This window comes from Rhea americana, unplaced genomic scaffold (assembly GCF_003343005.1).
Source record: "Rhea americana isolate MKP2758 unplaced genomic scaffold, rheAme1 scaffold_465, whole genome shotgun sequence".
In the NCBI taxonomy this organism is placed as follows: Eukaryota; Metazoa; Chordata; class Aves; order Rheiformes; family Rheidae; genus Rhea; species Rhea americana.
The window spans coordinates 261,925-283,278 of NW_028186607.1; the positions used below are offsets into that span (position 1 = coordinate 261,925).

General features: G+C 36.9%; 1 protein-coding gene across 1 annotated transcript in view; it reads left to right on the forward strand.

Annotated features, from left to right (window-relative positions):
- Positions 1–21,354, forward strand: part of LOC146589364 (potassium voltage-gated channel subfamily KQT member 1-like) — a gene marked incomplete at its 3' end in the record, with an annotated part of 103,956 nt that overhangs the window by 82,439 nt on the left and 163 nt on the right. Inside the window, exons 2-5 of the mRNA XM_085316351.1 lie at positions 2,827–2,926; positions 8,003–8,078; positions 11,717–11,811; positions 12,803–12,843. Of these exons, the coding sequence (XP_085172477.1) occupies positions 2,827–2,926; positions 8,003–8,078; positions 11,717–11,811; positions 12,803–12,843 (312 nt within the window). The remainder of the gene's footprint in view (positions 1–2,826; positions 2,927–8,002; positions 8,079–11,716; positions 11,812–12,802; positions 12,844–21,354) is intronic.

The window sequence follows — 21,354 nt, forward strand, 5'->3', positions numbered from 1 at the left end:
AAAAAAAAAAAAAAAAAAAAAAAAAAAAGCTCACCTGGGATCTCTAACTGCCTTAAAATCCTCAATGAAGTAAGCCTCCTGACACTTCTATGAGTTAGATTTTACACTCACTTTATAGACATACAAACTAGAGCATAGACAGGTTAAAGAACTTGCACAAGATCATCGAGAGACAAAGGACAGTTAAATCAATCAAGTCTACAGTCCAGTAGTTGTGTTTCCTTAGCCCCTGCTGAAACCACTAAATCACAAGAGCTCCTAAGAGAAGATCATGCCAAAAGCCAGTGTTTTTTTGTTTTCTAAAACCACAAGAAGCATTTTACCCAGTTCCACAGGGTCTCTCCCCTGGTACTTGGTGCACATTAATTATTTATTTATTTTTAAAAAGAAATATGAAGCCTTGGGCAGCCCAAAAGCTGTTGAAGTTTTAATTCTCTGAACTATTCCCTGATTTGACTGTTATTCAGTTTCTATTCAGGCAAGATAGGAGTTAAGATTAATGAACCCAAACAAACTGGTATTTCAGAGACTCGGTCTTTGCCAGGCATTATGACAGAAAATCATTGAGGCATAAATACAGCACTCAGTCATTGGTGTATATTAACAACACCACATTGTTCCTGTAAATGCTGAACACAGTGAAAAGGAAAATGAACTCTTAAACTGCATGAATTTGGATCATAACATTTTTTAAAGTGAATAAACCAGAACCTGAGGAATAAGACAGTGTCATTCTAGTTCCTACTGCACTGCTGTGAACCCTGTTCAGAGTTCAGAAGGGGAACTTCTCTGCTAGGAAGTATCTGGGCTTGATGGGCTTGATCTCACTTTCTGATGCCTTTTACTAACAGGGCTTTCAATTCTGTTTGTATTTTTTTAAGTTTTCTTTTTAAGAGAGGAAAGGCCAAGTCTTAGAGAAACAAAACAATACCTTTGTCTAATAGGATCAATGACTATTTTAATAAGTGGGGCAAAAACGTGTCATTATTTGCAAGGATTTGTCTGCCTTCCAAGAAGTTAGTAGTGGCAAAAGTCTATTTTCTAATCAAATGAGAATTGGCTTGGGGACAAGAGCATTCCACCTATATGGAGACCAGAGGTAGTCATGGTACAGTGGCAATGCAAGATGTTATTGTGACAATTTCTAGAAGCAGTTTGCTCAGCTCAAGAAGGAAAAAAAACCAGTGTTTCTGTTTTCACACTGAAAAGATATCCCTATTACATCATCTTGTTTGTTCTGACACTGCAGGAAGAATGGAAGAAACAAAATGACAGAAAAGAGACCAGGAACTTTTGTTTTGCTGCCAACAAACCATAGAGGAAAGATGTAACCAAAATATCAAATGGTTACTTTAGTTCTCAGAAACAGTTCAGTAGATGAATTGTTTTTCAAGGGCATTTGGGGTCCCAGACATAAGAAGAATGTTCTATAGTAAGCTTAATTACTCCTTTTAATTATGCATTTTAATTAGCAGGAGACTAACACAACTTTTCAGGAGCTCTCTGCTTTTTTTTTTTTATTTTTATTTTAATTTTTTTTTTAATTCATGGACAACATCAAGTAAAGCATATACCCTGCACTGCTTCTTTTCCCACTGGTGTTTCTTCTGCCCATACATTCTCTTGCTGGTTGCTCCCTATAAATGATGTCTTAGCTCTTCCTCTTCCAGCAGTGTCTCTACTCTGAATTGTTCCCCTACCCCTGTGCTGTCTTCTCTGCCCAAAGCCCTGGGAGCATTGCTGTAGGAAATCTGTTTTATTTCTCATTCACTTAGGGAAAGGGAAAGAAAAGCAGAGGCAGCTATGTCCTGAAATGAGTTCAAAGGTAATAATATACATGGTGATGGATGGTGATAGATGATGATGTCCATGATGTGATGATGTGATGTCCCCTGAACAGGGACTATACCTACTCAGGAGGGAGATGCACAATTTGGAGTAGCCCTTCATGAACTGGGGCTGTCAACAGAGTCTGGTGAAGCCAAATGGGCTTCCAGATCACTCTGTTCAGAGAGAAGCCAATCCTAATTCATTTGTAGTTTTGTACTTTCTTTTAGGAAAGAAAAAGTTCAGATAAGGGTATGCTTGCAACAGAGAAGAAGTAGGCTTAAGGTGGGATTGTGATTGGGAATAAAGGCAAAAATAAACTGGTCCTGGCATTTTCTGCAATGTTCTCTCAGGTTCCAGTTCAGCTGGCATCTGATGAAATTTCCGTCACGTAAGTGATGGAAATTCTCCAGTAGTATGTGCTGTTCACAAGGCTTTGATGAAATGTTACAAGACTGCAAACATCTTCTGCTGTATTTATGTTGTACTCTGCTGTTTCTGGCTTGGAGTAGAATCTGAAATTGAACTCATTGCCTGATATTTCCAGGATTTTTCACCTTAGATTCAAGCTGCAACCTTCTCTTCACTCGAGCTATTTAAAAGGCTCCAGGCATTTTGTCTGGTTCTGCGTAGCTGAAGGCAATGTTAATTTATTATCATTTATTGGTAGGAAGATTTTCTTCTTTAATGTTTGGACATTTTAACTTCCTTGGCATTTAAAACCTATTAAATAAGTTCCTTTTCTATGATTCTTGTGTTGCTGATGTTCTCTCCCCATCAATAAAAGATCCACATACTGCATGTGGACAGATTGCTGTGCCTATCTGCAATAAACGGCAGAACTCATTTTCTATTTTTAAGTCCTTTATGGTTTCTGTTTTCCCACTGTCCTTCTCCATCAATTTATTGGTGCATATTATCCATAAAGTGGGATATTTGCATATTTTACCTAAATTTGAATATAGGAGGTATTAATCTCAGCTAAATTTTGCCCTTCAGTAAGAGTGAGTAGCTGCAGCTTAATGAAAAATCTCCCCTCTGAAAATAGTGAGACTGTGCTGCACACATCTGGAGACAACAGGCACCCTGTGATGTCAAGGTATCATGTTTTGTGTTGGTTTCTGGTCATGCTTTCAATTCAAATATTATCTAAGACTTGCTTTATATTTTAGCTAATAAAACATCAGCAAATTAGAGGTAATTGTACATGAGAAAAATTAAAGGTAGGTTGAGAATCAAAGTTCCTTCCCAGAAACAGAGCCTGAAAGTGAATATGCTTAGTGAAATGTGGTGGGAAAATAAAAGGGCAGAGAGAGGGCTGAGATTTTCAAATAATTCCTTTATTTTTCAGTTGCCATCACTGACCTAGTCAGTGTTTGTGCTGGCTTAAAAAAGTAATGTCAAGTGAACAGCTCCAGAATAGATGATACTGTATGTTACTCTTGGCAGGAGTTACAGCATTATCCAATGACCAGTATTAAAATATAGTTAATATGTCTTTATATGTGTTTTTCTGCTAAGCAGTCAAAGTGTTACAAATGAATGAATCTCAACAGTAATCCTAGCATTGTAAATGCATATCTTTGAACCAGTTTTGTAAATTGGGACAGAGAGCTTAACATACCTTACTGAAGTGGCTTTTCTTTTCCACAGTTCGTGATCAATGTAGTTACATTACACTAAATAACTCTTCTAATTCATGACACCTGAATAAATGGCAGGAAAATCAGCCTGGAATGCCCTATCTGCAGCTGTACTGTAGCCCATGCCATTTAAGTCCTTCCCTGGGTCTCTGCAGTGAAGTGAATTCTAATGCTTCTGGATTGAAAGGCGCATTGGACTAATAACAGACTTCTTTGTAGACTCCTTGGTGCTATGCTTCGTAATGATCTGGAATAACTATAACTTTGCCTGGATTTAGGGTCCATTTACATATCTATTTTTCTCTTAAAATATTCTCTGGTTGTTCTGAAGAACATCGAGCTGAAAGTTAACTCCGTAAAAGAAAGGAAGAATAAGAGCAAGAGCCACAAGAGCACCAGTGGGTTTGAGCTGGCTGATGCAAGCTTTTAACAAACAGGGTGGTATATAAAAATAAAAGAAAGAAAAAATCCCTGTGGATAGTTTCCAAAGTTGCTTTGGATTTGATCATCTCTCTTTACTCCACTGGTTGAAAATATTTGGCTGCTACTGGCTTTCTTTAGTTGAAAAAAATTTCTTAAATATGTCCAAGTTTTTTTAAAGCTGAATGTAGTGACTTTTCATAGTGCTCTCCATGCCACAAGCAGAAGACCAAAGCCAGGGCTCTAGCTGCCTCCACTCCAGCCAGGCTGTGCAGTCACATGGGCATGCTCAAAACTTGCAAAGGGGAAAGGTGAGTCAGCCAGCAAAAGGGCCCCTTTTCCCCTCACCCTCCAGTATAGCTTCTGCAGCATTACTTAACATCAAATTAGGGTGGGGACTGCTTGTAAAATATACATCCCAGGCCATCCACCCAGTCCCCAGCCTTTTTTCCCCTGCCCTACCATGGTAATATAACAGCCCAGAAGTCCATAAGCCAAATCAGGAAAGACTTGTTTGTATTTAAGAGTAGCCTTGACTGTTCTTAAAACTGAGCATCCTGCTGAGCAATCAGTTAACAGTGAGGCAGGGAACACATGCTTTTTTTTGCAAACTGATCCAAGATTTTGATTCTGCTTGGAGAACTAGCTTGAGATGATGTCAGTATCATTTATGGCTCCAAGTACATGTTATTTCAGTAGACATTTCTTAGTATCTATTATAGTTACAGATGTTACAAGCATCCATTATTATTTTTTTTATGTGTTCATAACTTTCCAAAACCCTGATCACTTCTGCTGAAATTCATTTTGTTCTCCTTTGCGGTTTTTAGGGAAAGCTTCAAAAAAACCTTAGCTGTTATTTAGATTAAAAGGCAAGGGAAGTACATGATCGCCAACTGATAGAACTCTTTTGGACAAAATACACAATAGTGATAACACTCCTTAGCACAGGCTCCGTCCTTAATGAGGGTGAGCAATTCTGCTTAGTTTTGTGAGTAAAACTGCTTAAGCAATTTAAAGTCATCTCTTAGTGTGCTGCCATATGTGTGCCACTCCCCTCCACTGCATAGAGGCCCGAGTGCTCAGAGGCTTTTGTGGTGGCCAGGTGCTGGCCACCCACCCACCCATGCTCCTGCTTAGATCAAGTGCTAAGGTTCTGTGTAAGTAGTTAAATATTCACCTTTGGGGGCATCAGGCACCACAACACCTGTGAAGATCTGGCCCTTGCTGTCTGCTGCCAGTTGAGAATGCCATGGGGTATGAAGATGTGGTGACCACCACAAAACCCCCTGGATTGACCCAGATTATTGTTTTGTGGCTTACTTATCCCAAAATATCTAGGAGAGTTACTGCAAGCAGTATTGTGTTTCCATCGAACATTGCTAAAACCTGATCTCAAGCATCACTGGCCTTTTGGTCTCTTTAGATATTTACTTGTGGCATAACAGCCTGACAACCTCAAGACTGAAATTATTTTGTATAATCCAAGTTATTGGGCTAAATATAAACATTATCAGGAAAAATGTATTAGGATAAATATAGGGATAACTGTAACTTAGGTAGTAAAAGATGTGATTATCTATTCCAGACTTAAGTGCTAGAAACCTATGAAAATCACCTAAAAACTCTATAATTTTTACAGTCACAGTAAGCTACACTTCTGCATCCCCATGTTGAAAGGATAACTCTTCTCAGTACAGAGAACAGGGAGTTTAACTCATCTGCTAGTTATTCTCTGTCTTCTGGAGACACTCTACCCCTGGGATTTATTGAGGCAATTAAGATAACATATCTACATATCTCAGTCTATTGATTTGCACCTTTTCATGCTGCTTTTTTCCACTAAAGTCAGGATTTATGTATTTATGCCTTTCAGTTTAATAGCAGTGAGCAATAAATGTGAACACTAACTTACACTTTTTCAGAATTAGCTTGCAATAAATTTAGTGTGAATTTTGCCAGCTGGAAGAGAATCAGGCCAATACTGAGTGCTTTTGAATTATAGTCCAGTGATTTGTTTTCTATATTTCACAAGCACACAGTTTTGTTCCTAGAAATGAGGTCGGTTCAACAGTGTGTCAGCTTCCTCATGGATTGGGATGCTTAAACTTGACAACACATTAAAGAAAGTGATGTAGGGAGCAGATTTCCACTGAAGCAGGGGAATTAGGAGTAAAAGACTGCCTTGGTTTGTTCTGTCTGTGACTTCTGTTGGCTTATCTATTTGATGTGAACACAACACATGAACTATTTCATATGGATTACCCTGGAAAAAACTTGTAAGGGCATATGAAAAGTTTCAAGTCACTCAAAGCTAGAGGATAATTTCAAGCTCTATCTTTAATGATAGATGAAGCAAGTAGGACAAACCTTAAACCTTAAGCTGTGATTCTTCTCCAGTTATAAATAAATAAATAAAAATCTTTATATAAACTTCAGTGTACTGACAGACAAAGATTTCTCTATCAAATATATGCCATTTTAAGTAGAACGTTGTCTCCATTTTAGTCAGCAGCCATATGAACTCAGTTGGGGTCATGTGTGTCAAGCTGACTGCTTCTCTTTTGCTATAATGCAGGTCCCGTAGGCTAAACTACTGGTAGGCTGTCAGTGACACTTCTGAAATCCCTTTGATGGGCTTGCGCAAATGCAAAGCTTGGTACTTAACAATGCTGGTGATTGTATTCAACAAGTTTTTGAATCCTGCTCACTCTGTGGCATCTCCTGGGTGTTTGTGTATCTGTGTATATATATACAGATATGTGCATGAACATACAAAACTGTGTGAAGTGTGAGGATTTATGTGGTAGAGACACATTTCACACATATTTTGTGCCTGTGTTTAATAATAAACTAGGATTGAAATAGAAATAGAAACAACATTTTACTGAAAGCTAATTAAAAAAATCTTGTTCCTGTGACCGTGGTATCTCACCCAATCAGAAACACTAATTTTATCACAGAGAAATAAAAAAAAAAAAAAAAAGAAAGAAAAATGGTGCTAGTTCTTAAATACAGTCCCTGTTTGCTTAGCTTTTATTTACCTCACTTTGAAACAATGCACTAGAATCATTCCTCTTTTTAAAGCCTTTATCTCTAAGCTGTGATATCCAAGTAGGTGGCCTGGCCTCTGCTTCCTTTCCTCACTCAGATACACTGGGAAGAGGCGGCAGATTGTGTTTTCAGGAGACAACAGAAAATTGCTGGTGAGTTTTCCTAGGTTTATCATCACATGTCAAAGAACATAGACTTTCATAACATTTTTTTTTCTCCTTAAAAGGAAAATTTTGTTTTCCTTAGTTCACTCATTTTGAACAAATGAACAAGTCCATTGTGAAGGAGTCAGTCCTTAAAAAAAATACTTATTTCGGTAATTGCCACATTCTTTCTTCCTCTCTACCTTCCCCCAAAAAGATTTACCACAAAGAAGTGGGTGTGGTAATTAATCACCTGGTAGACTATTCCTCATTGCCAGTCAAGTGGCATAACTGGTGCTGTGCAAATACAGTATTATCTGTGGGAAATGATATTGATAAGTTAGTTTCAGTTAGAATATATTGCATTCCATGCTGAAGTACCTCTGCAGCCACAGATACACACACGCAGATGTGCCAAACGGGTGTGTTGTGTTAAGTTTATATTTTCTAAATGTGATACTTTAATTTTTCTTTCCTTCCCAGAGAATCAAAGTAGTTTTCAAAAGACTTAATTTCTGTACAATGGAGCTCATGGGCAACCATTCAATAACAACAAAATAAGGAACGCAGTCATGGTTCTAAAAACATTTCACATTCTTCAAACTGATGCCAGCTGGATGCACTGACAATAATCCTGCCTAATCCCCTCCACACGTATTTTCATACATCTGCTTCCACTGTCTTCATTATCAATTTACATAGAGCCACAAGAGGGTAAAGCAGCAAAACAAAATACACATGCATGTTTGATGCCACAATTTTGCACTGTAGACACACAACATATTTGTAGTTTTTGGTGCCCAGAGTTAACATCTTCCATTAATTTTTTTTCTTACTGTGTTTTTTTTTCTTTTACTATTAGTGCATTGGTGTTTGTCTTTTTCCATTTCCATTGGTGTTTTTCTTTCTTGGCAGATCAACCAAAATGCATCAAACAGCTGTAAAAGTAATCAGGAGAATGCAGTATTTTGTAGCCAAAAGAAAATTTCAGGTAAGCAGCACCATTAACAATAAGTACAATTGTAAGCTTAAGTGTAAGTTGTTGAAAATGCTCTGGGTCCTTGAGCATATAATTATAGTAAGTCATGATTCTATTTAGACTCCAGGCTTCATACCTACCCTGTGTAATGTTTTTCATAGTGAGTGAAAAACCATTAGTCCATAGGTATAGCATGATACGTAAATATTCTGAACTTGTAGAGTCAGCAGTTATTTTTCACTTCTCTTTTACTTTTCTTTTTTTCCTTTTTTTAACTATACTGACCAATATACAGTCATCTTGCCCATCTACTAGAAGAAAAGAAGAAAATATTCTGTTGGAGTATCTGCTAAAATACTGTTACTGTCTACACTGATTTTCTAACAGCCAATTAGAAAATATTCTACTGATTTTTTGCTCTGCATGGCTTATATATCAAGACCTTACTGATCAGCAGTATGCTGTGTAAAGCTGCTTTCACATTTGTGGTCTGTATTTCCATGCTGGTTTCCCATCTTGACACTTCGTAGTGAGACCTTGTTTTCAGAAACTGTGAAGCATCTGCTCTCTGGAAATTTGCTGTCTTTATGAAGTCTCAAGTCAAATTTCTCAATCACAATGCAAAGTGCCCAAAGTATATCTGCTACACTGGAAAAAATGAATTTTGCCTACCTACTAAGGCCCACTGTGGTAAAATTTTTTTTTTGTAATGTGATTGTGATATGAGCATTGTCATCACCTTTGTGCTGGAGGTGTCATGGAAATGAACAATTAACTTTAGGCCTGATTTTTGAATCACCTGTTATTTCCATGTGAAAGGGTCATGCTTTTTCATCTAAGCAAGTTAATCAGTTCTCATTGTACTTTTGAAGAGGTTTAAAAAGATAAATCAAGAACCCAAATTTCAAGCAAGTTTGGCTTGAACTGAGTACTGAACTGCAAGGGATAGAAGTCTGAAATAATCTTGCAGTGCTCAGACAACTGAATTAGGGCTGACAATATAGAAGAGACATTTCCTAAGCTCATGCAAACATGTATCTTCAGATGACCTTATTTTATGAGAGAAGAGTAGGAGAATTTGGTTTGTTAACTCAGCAAATGGCAGACTAACAGAATTAAAAGACTTCTATCTGTGTCAGAGGGGTAAATATGAATAAATAAATAAATAAATAAAAGACTACAGCTGAAAAAAAAACATTGTATGAATGAGTTGGGATTAAATTCAGAAGATTTCTAAACATCAGAGAACTGATATTCTGAAGCAGTTATCCAAAAGCAGTAATGCCAGACTTTTAACACTGAACTTAGACAGTTTATGGAAAGAATTCTGTAAGCTGGTGTTCATAATGAAATTCAAAGCCAGGACGTTATTCTGAATTTTGCCTTAGGAACACTGAATACTCTGGATATAGAATACTGAGCCTGTGCAACCAAGGATTTTGAATGTATTTAAGGGAAAAGAATTGGGCAGGCTGAGAATTAAATGAGTTCATCAAGTTCTGCATTCACCAAACCTCCCTGGAAGTCCATTACATCCCTCTCTGAGTTGTATTGTGCATCCTAGTATTTCTCAGTAAAAAACAGGACAAGAGATTGTATTAAGTTCAGACACACTTGTGGAAATTGTGCCAAAGTCTGGCAGGGCATAAGTTATTCAGATAGAATGGTTTATGTGAAAGGGGGAGAAAAAACCGCAAAGTGTTGGAAGTGTATTTTTGCTATGCATTAGAGACTACAGTGTACAGTACTTTGCAACAGAAGGATTCAGGGTGGATGGTTTGGTAGAAGGGATAACAGACAATGACTTTTTTAAAAGGAGAAAGGAAATTTTACTGGGAATGATTAGAATTAATTATGCACATAGTAGCCCATGAGGGAGAGGGGAGGGAGATGGGGAAAAATCCCTAGCACATCTAGGCTCTGCGCCATGCATCGTGTTTAAATAGGCAGTGTCCAAAGGAAAGGAGAGAGGATTTAGCCAAAACACTCTCAAAGCACCCCTGCTAGTCAATCTAAAGAGTGATACTGGCACTGTTTCTTTGGGTGATGACAATAGGCTGCTTTTCTGGCCAGAAATAGTGATGTGTCAGCGTCTGCAAGTGAAGCTGGGGAAGGCAAAAAAAAAAAAAAAAAAAAGGCAATGAACTGAAAGCTGAAACCTTCCTCCCCCTGAAGTATCTCTTCTGACAAATATACACAAATGCACACACGATATCAAAACCATGAACTCTGCAGAAAGTATAATGCAGGTATGTTCTAATGGCTAAGCGCAAGGAAGGCATTTTTTCGTGAAGAGTTTTGCTTCTTTATTCATTTCACCGGATTTGTTTCCATTACAGTCCCATGCTTTAATTTGAAATTTCTAGGATCCTGTGGCTGCCTTCCAAACATGACTCCAGCACATACTGTAGGTGTTCAATGCATGTGTACAGCAGTGCATGCTAATGGCTCTGGCTGAAGCCATGAGAGAGTGGAAACAGACAACAAGATGACTAGTGAGCTGTTTTCAGTAATTTCCAATTACTAGATTTGCAATTTACCTTTCTTTTTTTCTTCTTCTTTTTCTTTATTTCTTGAGTTGGAGCCAAGAAAGAGGCATCTTACCCCACATTTCACGTATGGGTTGGTACGGTTCTGAAAAAGCTGGTGTTTTCAAAAGGATCTCATTTATATTTCCCCTCACCCCTAGTTATTTTTATTTTATATTATTTTGTCATGGTGGACTTTTTATAATCACATCATTTTATGCAAATTCTCCAGACTTGTTTTTAAATTCTGCCTTAGTCATTACAGCAAGAAAGTGGTGTTTGGCATCTGGAGTTTGGCATCTGGATTCCCATTAGAATGATAATAAAGCCAAGTAAATGGCAGATTTTTAGCTCCTTTCCATTTTTTTTTATCTTTTATTTTTATTAATTTGAATTGTACCTTTTTTCTGACCTAGTAGGTATCATTAAAAGCAAAACACTCCGAACAAAATCTACGTGCAGCTGTGTACAAAGCAGCTGTCCTGTCAATTTTTTAAGCAATAATATTCCTGTCACCATTTTATGAGAGAAGAGTAGGAGAATTTGGTTTGTTAACTCAGCAAATGGCAGACTAACAGAATTAAAAGACTTCTATCTGTGCCAGAGGGGTAAATATGAATAAATAAATAAAAGACACTACGGCTGAAAAAAAGACAGTATATGAATGAATTGGGACACCAGACATCTTTAGTCTTTGGAGTCATTTCTTTGTAGACCCAAGTGTTATGATTTGGGACTATCTCTGTGGTTCTGTACTCTGATATTATGATTAGCACATGGTTTTGGAATGAGCTGAGAGCAATCACACATGGCAATCTTAGATAAATTATGTATCTTAGTTTTATGTGTTTTAAATAGACTGTGAAAGTCTAATATTTTACTCAGTTTGAAGTAACATGAAGACAGGACTGTAACTAACATAATAGGGATCACTTGGCTCCATCTCCATGATAAATATGCACTCCTACAATGCCTATATATTTTTATTCATTGCAAAGACCATTGCAAAATGGCAACCAAATGACCTCTGAAACATAAAAATAGAACGCAAGTCTGTCTGAAATAAATAATCAAGTTTAAACTAAACTTACCTTTCAGTGTCTTGTATGACTTCTTTCATAGCACTCTCGGAAACCATATGATGTTCATGATGTGATTGAACAGTACTCACAAGGACACCTCAAAATGATGGTTTGGATAAAAGGAGTTCAAAGAAGGTAGGCCCTGTCTACCTTCTGAAATACTTGATTTCTCTGGTGCCAGCTGGCTTTAGGAGAGATGTGTGAATAGCAGTTGTCCAAAGCTGCAAGCACCACAAGGAGCACAATATCTAGAGGATTTAACTTAGAGTTATTTTTAACACTTTTTATGACTGAGGCTACAATTATTGTTTATCCTCCTCCATTCTTCCTCTAAGTGAAATTAGAAGAAATTAAGGTATATTTTGTGAAGTTTATAGTATGCAGTGAGCTTGTCTGCCTTGTTCTTAGAAAAAAAAACCAAACTTTTCCAATAATTATTTTCCTTTCTGTCCCATCTCTGTCGTTCTGCACAGCTGAGAGAAATCTGTTTCACTTGTACTCCCCTCGCTATCTGGAGTTTTTCCTCTCCCACGTTTTTCCTTGCACATACTTTCTCTGAGTTTGGGGATTGCCACTGAAATATTGTGCCACAAAACTATACTCCTCTGTTTTGGCACAGTGCTTTTCTCTTTACAAATTAACAATGGACCATGACATCAGACTGAACTCCTCTGGCCCCTAAATGAAGAGGAAAAAAAAATCCTATTGAATAGAATCTACTGTGTCAACATTTAGAGATATTAAATCCACCTGCATATGATTCAAGGAACAGTTGCAAATATTATTAAGAAGCCGTTCTGCTTGTATAGCCTTCTTATTAGATTACATATGATATAGGACAACTACGTTTTAGTCAAAACATGAAAATCAAAGAAATAAAATACTAATACACATGAAAACAACAGTAATAATATAGTTTGATCCTAGGAAAAAAACTATAAAGGATCAAACTGTTGACTGTATTTATATGCAGTAAATGATGAAAGCCTAAAGCTTTTATCTGCTTTGTTTTGGGCTTAAAGCTACTGTAAATTCTCATGTAAATTATGCTTCCGTTCTCTTCTCAGCAACTGACTCTTTGTTGTTTGGTAATTCCATTGGTTTTGATTCTCCATTTGCTTTTCAGATTGGACCATTCCTTGGGAAAGCCAGGCCTTTTCCTGCCAGGTATAGTGACTATATTTTATACAAAATGATTAGTTTCACAACTTGGTGAAAATACCTGCTGCTACAGTAAAGCAGATTTATAATACAACCAATTATCAATAAATATGTAATTCTGTTATTAGGTCCTGGAACAGCTGTGGAAAGACAAATACCTTGCATTCAGGTGGTAGTGAGGTAAATGGAAATTGAGAATAACTATTAAAAATGTGTATCAGCACATGAAGACCTGGAAACAGCTTACTAGAAAAATTTCCACAAAAATATTCTTTCTAAATCTTTTGAGCTGAGGTTAGAATATGTGTTTATTCCACTTAAAAATATTTCTTTCTTTTTGAACAACCTACAAATTTAAGTTCTGAAAAGCCCAAGGGAAGATCAAGAGTATCATTTAGGAAAAACTGAATGACCTTGAAAGCTAGAGTGATAGAAGTGGAATAAATTTCAGTCATAAAAAAATACAAGGTATTATGCAGGGAAACTACCCCCCATAAAGTCTCCTATATGCTAGTAGGGGTCGGCAGTCTGGCATGTCAGAGAATGCTAATTAGTTGTGAACTAATTGAATGTAATCCATTGCTGTGATGTAACCATGAAAAAATTAGTCTGATCTTTGAATCGGGAGAAAGATTTTCAAGACATATAGGAAAGTATAGATGTCATTACACAAGCCTCAGGTAAGACCTTATGTATTGTGTAAAATTCTTATTATATATGTTTATAAAAGACTAGCTGGAACAGAAACAGGGAAGAAATATATGTTCTATAAGTGAGAAACAGAAATTTACCTCTTTTAACCTACAGAAAAAAGGGCTGGAAAGGATCATTTCAGTTAATTTTGCAAGGGAAGTAATTGTGTGTGAGGGAAAAGAAGTACATAAGAGAAGGGAAAGTCAGGCAAAAGAACAAATGGCGGTGAGCTGACCGTAAATACATTAGGCAAAAGATTGAAGGAAAGTTCCTCCAGTTCAGAGCAGTGAGATTCTGGGATAACCTTCCAGTGGGAATCAGAGAGGTCAGAAATCTGAACACTTCTCTAGGGATGCACTTAAAGTAGCCATCATTTGTTTTGGTGAGAGAGTGGCCTGAAGTTTCCAAAGGCCCTGTCACTAAAGGTGATGGGACCTTTTTGAGCTTTTAGTGTTACCAAAAGCTCAAAAATTACTTGGAAGCTGAAGTCCTGTATCCCCAAGCAACTTTAAATACTTATGGACATAGGTGTAACTGAGAGTAAAGGGTGCCAAAGTTATTTCAAAACCTTTAAAAGTGTCTCCACACTACCAGTGGTTAAAATGTTTTATGCCATGAGTACAAGAGATGTCTCTTAAAACAGAGTGAATTTTTAACATCTCCTTGCTGCAGAAAAGACTAAGTAGTACAGTCCTCTTCCCAGTAGCTGAGCTGGTTTGGGACCAGAGGAAAATAATCAATCATCATCTTGAATACATCTTCTGTAAGTACTTATGCTTGTGAATTTATTCCACAATGTGATCTGCACAAGGTACATTTATGAGAAAATTTTGCTTTACTTTTAAGTATGTATTGTTTTATTTTGAATTTAACATTACTAAATTAGAATTGCAATTTGTGCTCAAAAACACTGATGTTTGAAGCATTTTAAATGAAATGCCTTCTTGCTTCAGAAGTGGGACATAAAGATGCTTGATTGCAAAGAAGCTAACTGGAAAGTAATGTTCCTAGCAGTTTAGGGGAGCTGAATGTTCTCCACAACTAATTAATTGTTAGATTGTGCTGAAGATGTTCAGGAGCTTTAGGCACCAAATCTTAGGTTGAAAAGGACTGAAGGGTCCTAGATAGGTCTGTGGATTTGCACATGTGTTTAGAGTGTTCACATGTTGAACAGAGCTGCTAGCTACTGAGGCAGAGCTCTGTGTCTGCAAGCTGTGATAGATTCACAGAGCACACAGCCCCTCACAGGCAGAGCAACCCACATAAAAAGCCTGTGCTAGAAGACCAAAGAATTAATGTGAAGGAACTGCATGTAGACCTGAGGTTACACAGTAGAAACTCTCTGCACCAGCTAGATCCTGGAGAGACAGCCTATAAATACAGACCTAGATGATAAAAAGAAAAGTTCAAGTCAAAGACCGCCAGAGACTTTTTAGCCTTTTTTTTTTTTCYTTTTTTGCTTTGACTCTATATTTCGAAAAAACCCCCACTGGCTTTCACATGTAAGTTGGAGTAGGCTTATCTTCAGAATTCTTAATGACGCAAAATTTTATTGAGAGAATGTCTAAGGACTTTGGAGATCTCTAGGAAAATAATGTACTGTACTCTGGAAAAGAATACAGCATCTCTATCACACAACTAACTTTCTGTGTTAGTCTTCTTGCAACAGCATTACTTCTGAATAGCTGCTTTCAGATGGTTCTATCAGATGCAAAAAGAAGGTGTCACTGCTGGGAATGATGTCTGCCTTTACAGCATGGCAATTCTACAAAGCTATACCTCTTGCAAAATCATATCTCTCTGACCACAAATAGACAGAATAAATACTGATTGGGACCAGTAAAATGGCTCTTAGGGCTGCAAAACCTAGTAAACTGTTCTGGCTTTGCAAGACCAAAACCAGAAGTAATTTGACCTAATATTTACTTTATCTAAACCCTCCACAAATCTAAGAATAAAATAAGTGGTTCCAGACAAATGACTTGCAGAACTAAAGCTGGGGTTACTTCATAATTATTCTTGGTATTATCCAGCCTGGCAATAATCAATGGTTATTGTATGTTTTCACAGAATCGCAAAATTGGTAAGGTTGGAAGGCACCTCTGGAGATCATTTAGTCCAACCCCCTGCTCAAGCAGGGTCACCTAGATAGAGCATGTTAGACAGTATAGCATCCAGGCGGGTTTTGAATATCTCCAGAGAAGGAGACTCGGCAACCTCACTGGGCAACCTGTTCCAGTGCTCTGTCACTCTCACAGTAAAGAAGTTCCTCCTCCGTTTTGCGTAGAAACAGTCTGTTTGCACTGTACTGCTTCCTGAGTTTTTCTCAGAATGGATAGCCAATTGTACATCAAAAGTATTTTCAATATGATATATTTTTCTAGTTCAAAGACATTGCTAAAATCCTCACTTATAAGCAGTATGGGTGTTTTCTCCAGACTGTGTTATTTTTGTATTGATGGCAAGCAAAAGAGAAATGACAATGCAAAGAAAATCAAACCACCAAGGAGAAAAATGAGAAGCATTTTCCTTTCCAGCTCCCCCCCCCCCCTTTTTTCTCTGTTTTATTATGCTCCAGTCAGATAAAGTCTTATTCCAAGCCTGTTGAAATGAATGGGAACCTTTCCAGTGACCTCAGTGGGTTTTGGATCAGTCTACTATTGAAACCCTGTTGTCAACATTGATAATATTGTATGAAGTAATTACAGTATCTACAGTATTGTTCCCTTTCAAAAGTAAATGATATCGTAAAAGATCCAGAAGCTGAATTCATTGGAAGAGATTATTATTAAGTCAGCTTCTCAAAGATAAAAAGCACTAAAAGCAGGATTAGAACAAGATTAAGGTACAAAATCATAGGAACAGCCATTCTGGGTCAGAGTAGTCCTGCCTCTAATGGAACCAAGAGCAAGGTGCTTTGGGAAATGTAGAAGAAAAGGGCATGCAAAAGGGTCTAAACTTCCTGACTTCCTTCCAGAGACTTCCTGACACAGTTTCTGTGAATTAAGTAGATCTTGCTGGTTTGTCCTCAACAAGCTTGCTCTGAATCACATGTAGACTTCTAATATCTGTAGTATCCTGGGATAAGGAGATTCCTGATTTAACTCGCACATACATATTTTATGAAGAATCAACCCCCTTTGCTTTTTTTGGTCCAGATTCCAAGTAGCTTCATTTGAAACTTTGAAATTTCCATTAAATGCCATCTAAGCTTTTTGATGCTCGTGCTTTCCCAGCCAGTAAGGAAAAACTGCACCATAATAATCTTGTAAAGCATAAGAAATATACTTTGTTTAATTTTATTGTTGAAGGTGGGTTAATATTTCAAATGAGAGGTATCCACATTTCTGCATGAACTGGTTTATTCCATCCCTTCTGGAGATGATATCAAAGGCAACTCGGTCAAAAATAAAGACTCTTAGGAACAAGCAGCTGTCAGCTGCTCATAGTCTTGTCTCTGCAAGTTATTCTTGCTTCTGAGGATAGCCCATCTCAATGCAAAGAGTCAGCAGGAATATCTCATCTATTCTGCTTTCAGGGCATGGAACCTACTAAAAGCTTGTCTGGATCTTCCTTACAGCTGGATCTTCCTTACAGCTCTGAATTTCATTCCTGATAAAAAGTTACTAAATAAACTTATATTGCATTTGCTATATTAATTGTTCTATAACTACTCTCCTGACTGTGTAACTAAATACTGCCATTAGCACCTTCCGACAAAAGTGCAGAAATGTGATGTAGTTCGTAGTGGATTCAGTGTTTATGGCTTTTCTTTAGCAAATAGATTATATTATTCCTCATGTACTGATTGAGCAAACTGTGCCATCTGAAAGGCTGGGTAAATGAAACAGAGAGGCAGAGGGACCTCCTGTTTAGAGGCTTTTTTTTTTTTTTTTTTTTTTTAATAGAAAGATGGTTGTATATCTTTAAGCTGGCAAGTTGCTTACTGTGATGGCAGCTAGAATTTTGCAACTTGAAAAAACTAGAAATTCATACTTTCACTGTATACTGCAAATGCTTCATCATGGAAAAGTTAGGTTTATCACTTAGTTTTCTGTATTACCGTATAGCATTCCAACCTAAAAATATTGTAGTGGTTTAGTCTTTATACCTTCTTTTTTTTTAGGCTACCAAACAGAAATCCAAAAACATAGGATTTATGTATTCCATTTTTTTAAATCCTTTCTGCCTATTAGTTGTAAAGGGCTCTGGCTGACAAGAAAAGAGAGTCAATTAAAAGCCATGATACTAAGGCAACTTTATTATTTGCTATTTTATGGACTCTAGGTTTAAAAAGACATTCCTGACATGTTTGGATAAACATGACACTCACTTTATAGACACAGAAGCCTAGATTTTGCCATATGCTCATTACCGTTTTGCCTACAAAGAGTTTTTACAGAATCAGAACAAATACAGATCTATGAAGTTTCAGTTGCATTAAATTAGACACAGAAAGGTAGTGGTATCTCTCACACCATCTCACTTCCTGTAGTCCCAATCCTGTAGTTGATATGACTTCCTAAGGGTTTGAGATGTCTTTAGCAATCTAGAATATCCTTGGGTCTTAAAGTCCAAATAATTCCTTTTCTGTTAAAAAAAAAAATAATGGCTTTCAAATAGATTTTAAAACATTTTGAGTTAGCAAAATGTTCTAGACGTGTACACCATAAAATTAAAAATCAAGGAAGGTCTCTTGCTCTGTAAAACTAGAGCAGATCATTTCCAGCTTTCGTCATTTTCAGACCATCTGGCAGCAATTCATTCATTGTCTTAATTTTCCTCCAAAATATCTTTTTCTAACCAAAGTAAAAATCTATTGTCTTAAAAGTTTGATATATTCTGATAAGATGGAACACAGTAATTAAACAAAAAAACTAAGATTGTGGTACTGTCCCTCATTTGATTTGCTCTTTTCCTCGAACTCATTTCAGATTACAGTTGCTACTCTTTCATAAAAGAAAATAAAACTGAATAACCAGTAGTATGTTGTTTATTTCACGTGCTTCCATTTGGAGAAATGGTTTGGGATGACTTTTGTTTTTTCAACAAATTTAGTTTTAAAATTTTAGATAAGAGACATCTCATCATGATCATCGGGAAAGGAGATGCCACACCTTTGTGAAAATGTTAGGAAAAAAATATGGGATCATGTTGTTTTCAAAGCAATACAAGTAGTGTAGCATGCATATGCAGTAGTACAGTATGTATATGTGGGAAGGTATAGGCCTTCGGGGGGAAAAGTATATATTAGCCAAGACAAGTGGACTAGATGGCTCAAGAACTATTCAGTCTCCTTAAGTATAATACATATTATTTGATATACTAGTGTTTTATATGGTTCAAATCTAAATATACAAAATGAAGGTTTTATATCATACCAACCATGTGACACATGCTGATTTCAGGATTTTCTTTCTTTTTTCTGCTGAGTTAAAATTTGTCCATCTGTTTCTTCATCCTATTATATCAAAGTATAGCTTCTTTTATGATGATCATGAATACTTCCTTTGTGTTTGCACACTGTTACTAAACAATACCTGTTTTATTACAGACCAACACAAAAATCAGTACTAAAGAAGTTATTTTGGCAAAGCAAATAACCTAAAAATTAAGACCTTTCAGACATACAGTTAGCCATTCAATCTTTTCAACTATCTAAAAACAAATAAGCCAATGTAGGAAGTTTAAAATCCTGTATCTTGAAAAGGCTCAAGAAAGAAGGTATAAACATGAGATAGAAATCAAATATATTACAGCAATGTTATCTGAAAGTCTGCCCACCTTCCTTACTATAGCACTCAGCACATTGAATATAAAGCCTGTTTACTAAAGACATTCTTTATTAGAGGAAAATGCTTGTAAATTAGAGCTGAATGCTGATTTAAACGGAGGCTAATAAGTGGGAAAGAATACAGCCTTTTGTGATTTATACAGCACACATGCCAGTAAAGGAGTGGACATAGCACAGCTACATGCCTGTACATCATGCTTTTCTTGTCCTCTGGTAATGCTACAAAATAGCTTCTTACTGCTTGTCTGCTGCTCTCTTGTTTTCTGCTCCATATCTCATTCTAGAATAGCTGAAGTAAAAACTATTATTAATTTTGTTTGGTTGTTTTTAGATCTCTTGGTGAATATGTGAAGGATGTTATTAGAGCTGATGAGAAAAATATATTTTTTTCAAGTGTTTGGCAGATTTTTGTTCTGGGTTTTTTTTGGGGAGGGGGAGAGGGAGGAATGTCTTAGAGCTAAGCAGAAACACTACTTCCCCTCTTCTCTGCGAATCACTTCCCAGTTTAGAAATTCTTAAACACAAAAATATGCATGGTTGTTCATACATACACTTTGAAAGACGAAGTTTCTGCAGATTTACGAGCTACAGAGCAGGTTGCAGAATTATTTCATTTCAGGCAGAGACGGATACAGAGATAGATTTGAGCCTCAGCCCCTCATATTTTAAGAGGTTTCTGTGTTTGTGAACCAAGGAATGATGAGCAGCACACATGCATGAGCCAAGTTGTGTCATTTATTTTCTGTCCCCACTTGGTGTCCTTGAACAATCTTTGAATTGTCTCTCTGTATGGAATTTACTCCTCCAGATGCTTTGATAAAATATTTCTGCTTTCTAGAAAGGAGCTGCCAAGGGATCAGAACTATTTTAGCTTTCTAGATGGTCTGTAGGAGGGGAGAAGCAAGAAGGGCACTTTGCCAGCATTGCTTCTCACTAGAGTCTTCCTCTAAGGTCAGTTGCATACAGTCTGAATTACCTCCAGATGAACATTGGTGCAAACGTGTAACCAAACATACCACATTAGTAAAACAGACACTGCTTTTGTGTTGTGTAGTATACCTTCCTTACTGTAGAGCAAAAAACATCCACAGAGTAATGCAAGAATGCGAGTTCACTGTGAATGAACACACAGATGGACAGTTACTATGGAAGCTGATGCACTGTAAATTCATACCTCAGCCTGCCTTCCTCTAAGCCCTTCTTCATGTTGTGCTCATTCCCTAAGCAAGATGGACAGAAATAACTTTAAAAAATGCTCAGCTGCTCAAAACCTGGAAAAATTTATGGGAAAAATAAGCAATTAATTCATCCTGCTATTGGAAAAATAGTTCAGTAATTGGAAGTGTATCCAAGTACCATTGACACAGCCTTCTTAAGTATCTGTTATTTTTTTCTCATGAACATTTTCTCCCATCTCAGAATTTTTGTGCCTTATTTCCTGCAAAAGAACACCTCTAGCGTAGGGCATTCACTTGCAATTGGCCAAGTAAATACAAAAGATAAATTAATTTTGACCAGCTTTCAGTTTTGCGTCCCAATTCCACAATTCTCAGAGGATAAATAAAATAAATTGCATAACTGGTCTTAAATGAGCAGATGTCAAAAAAACTGGGAGGGGAGATGAGGATTGAGAAGTGAGGGCTGTACCCAGTGTGACTCATTTGTTGAGCCATCACAGTGGGATATGTATTTTATATGAATACGTTACATGCTTATGGATAGGTAGTATGCATTACACATGTCATGTAAGTGAAATCCTAAAAGGGATGTATGCTCAGAGAACTATCTGTTCCACTTAACGATGTGCAGCTAATTGAGATAATTAAACAAGGAATAAAATCACCTCAGACACTCTCTCTAGTCATTCATGTCCACGGACTGCCTCCACCTAAGTCCAAGTTGCCCTTTAGACTCTTTACATAAACATGTCAGTTAGACAAATTAAATCCCTTCTCAACCACTACTCTCTTTCAGTTCTGTGTATGATGAAGAATTTTTCCCTTCTTATGTTGATGTTACAGATACTGCCC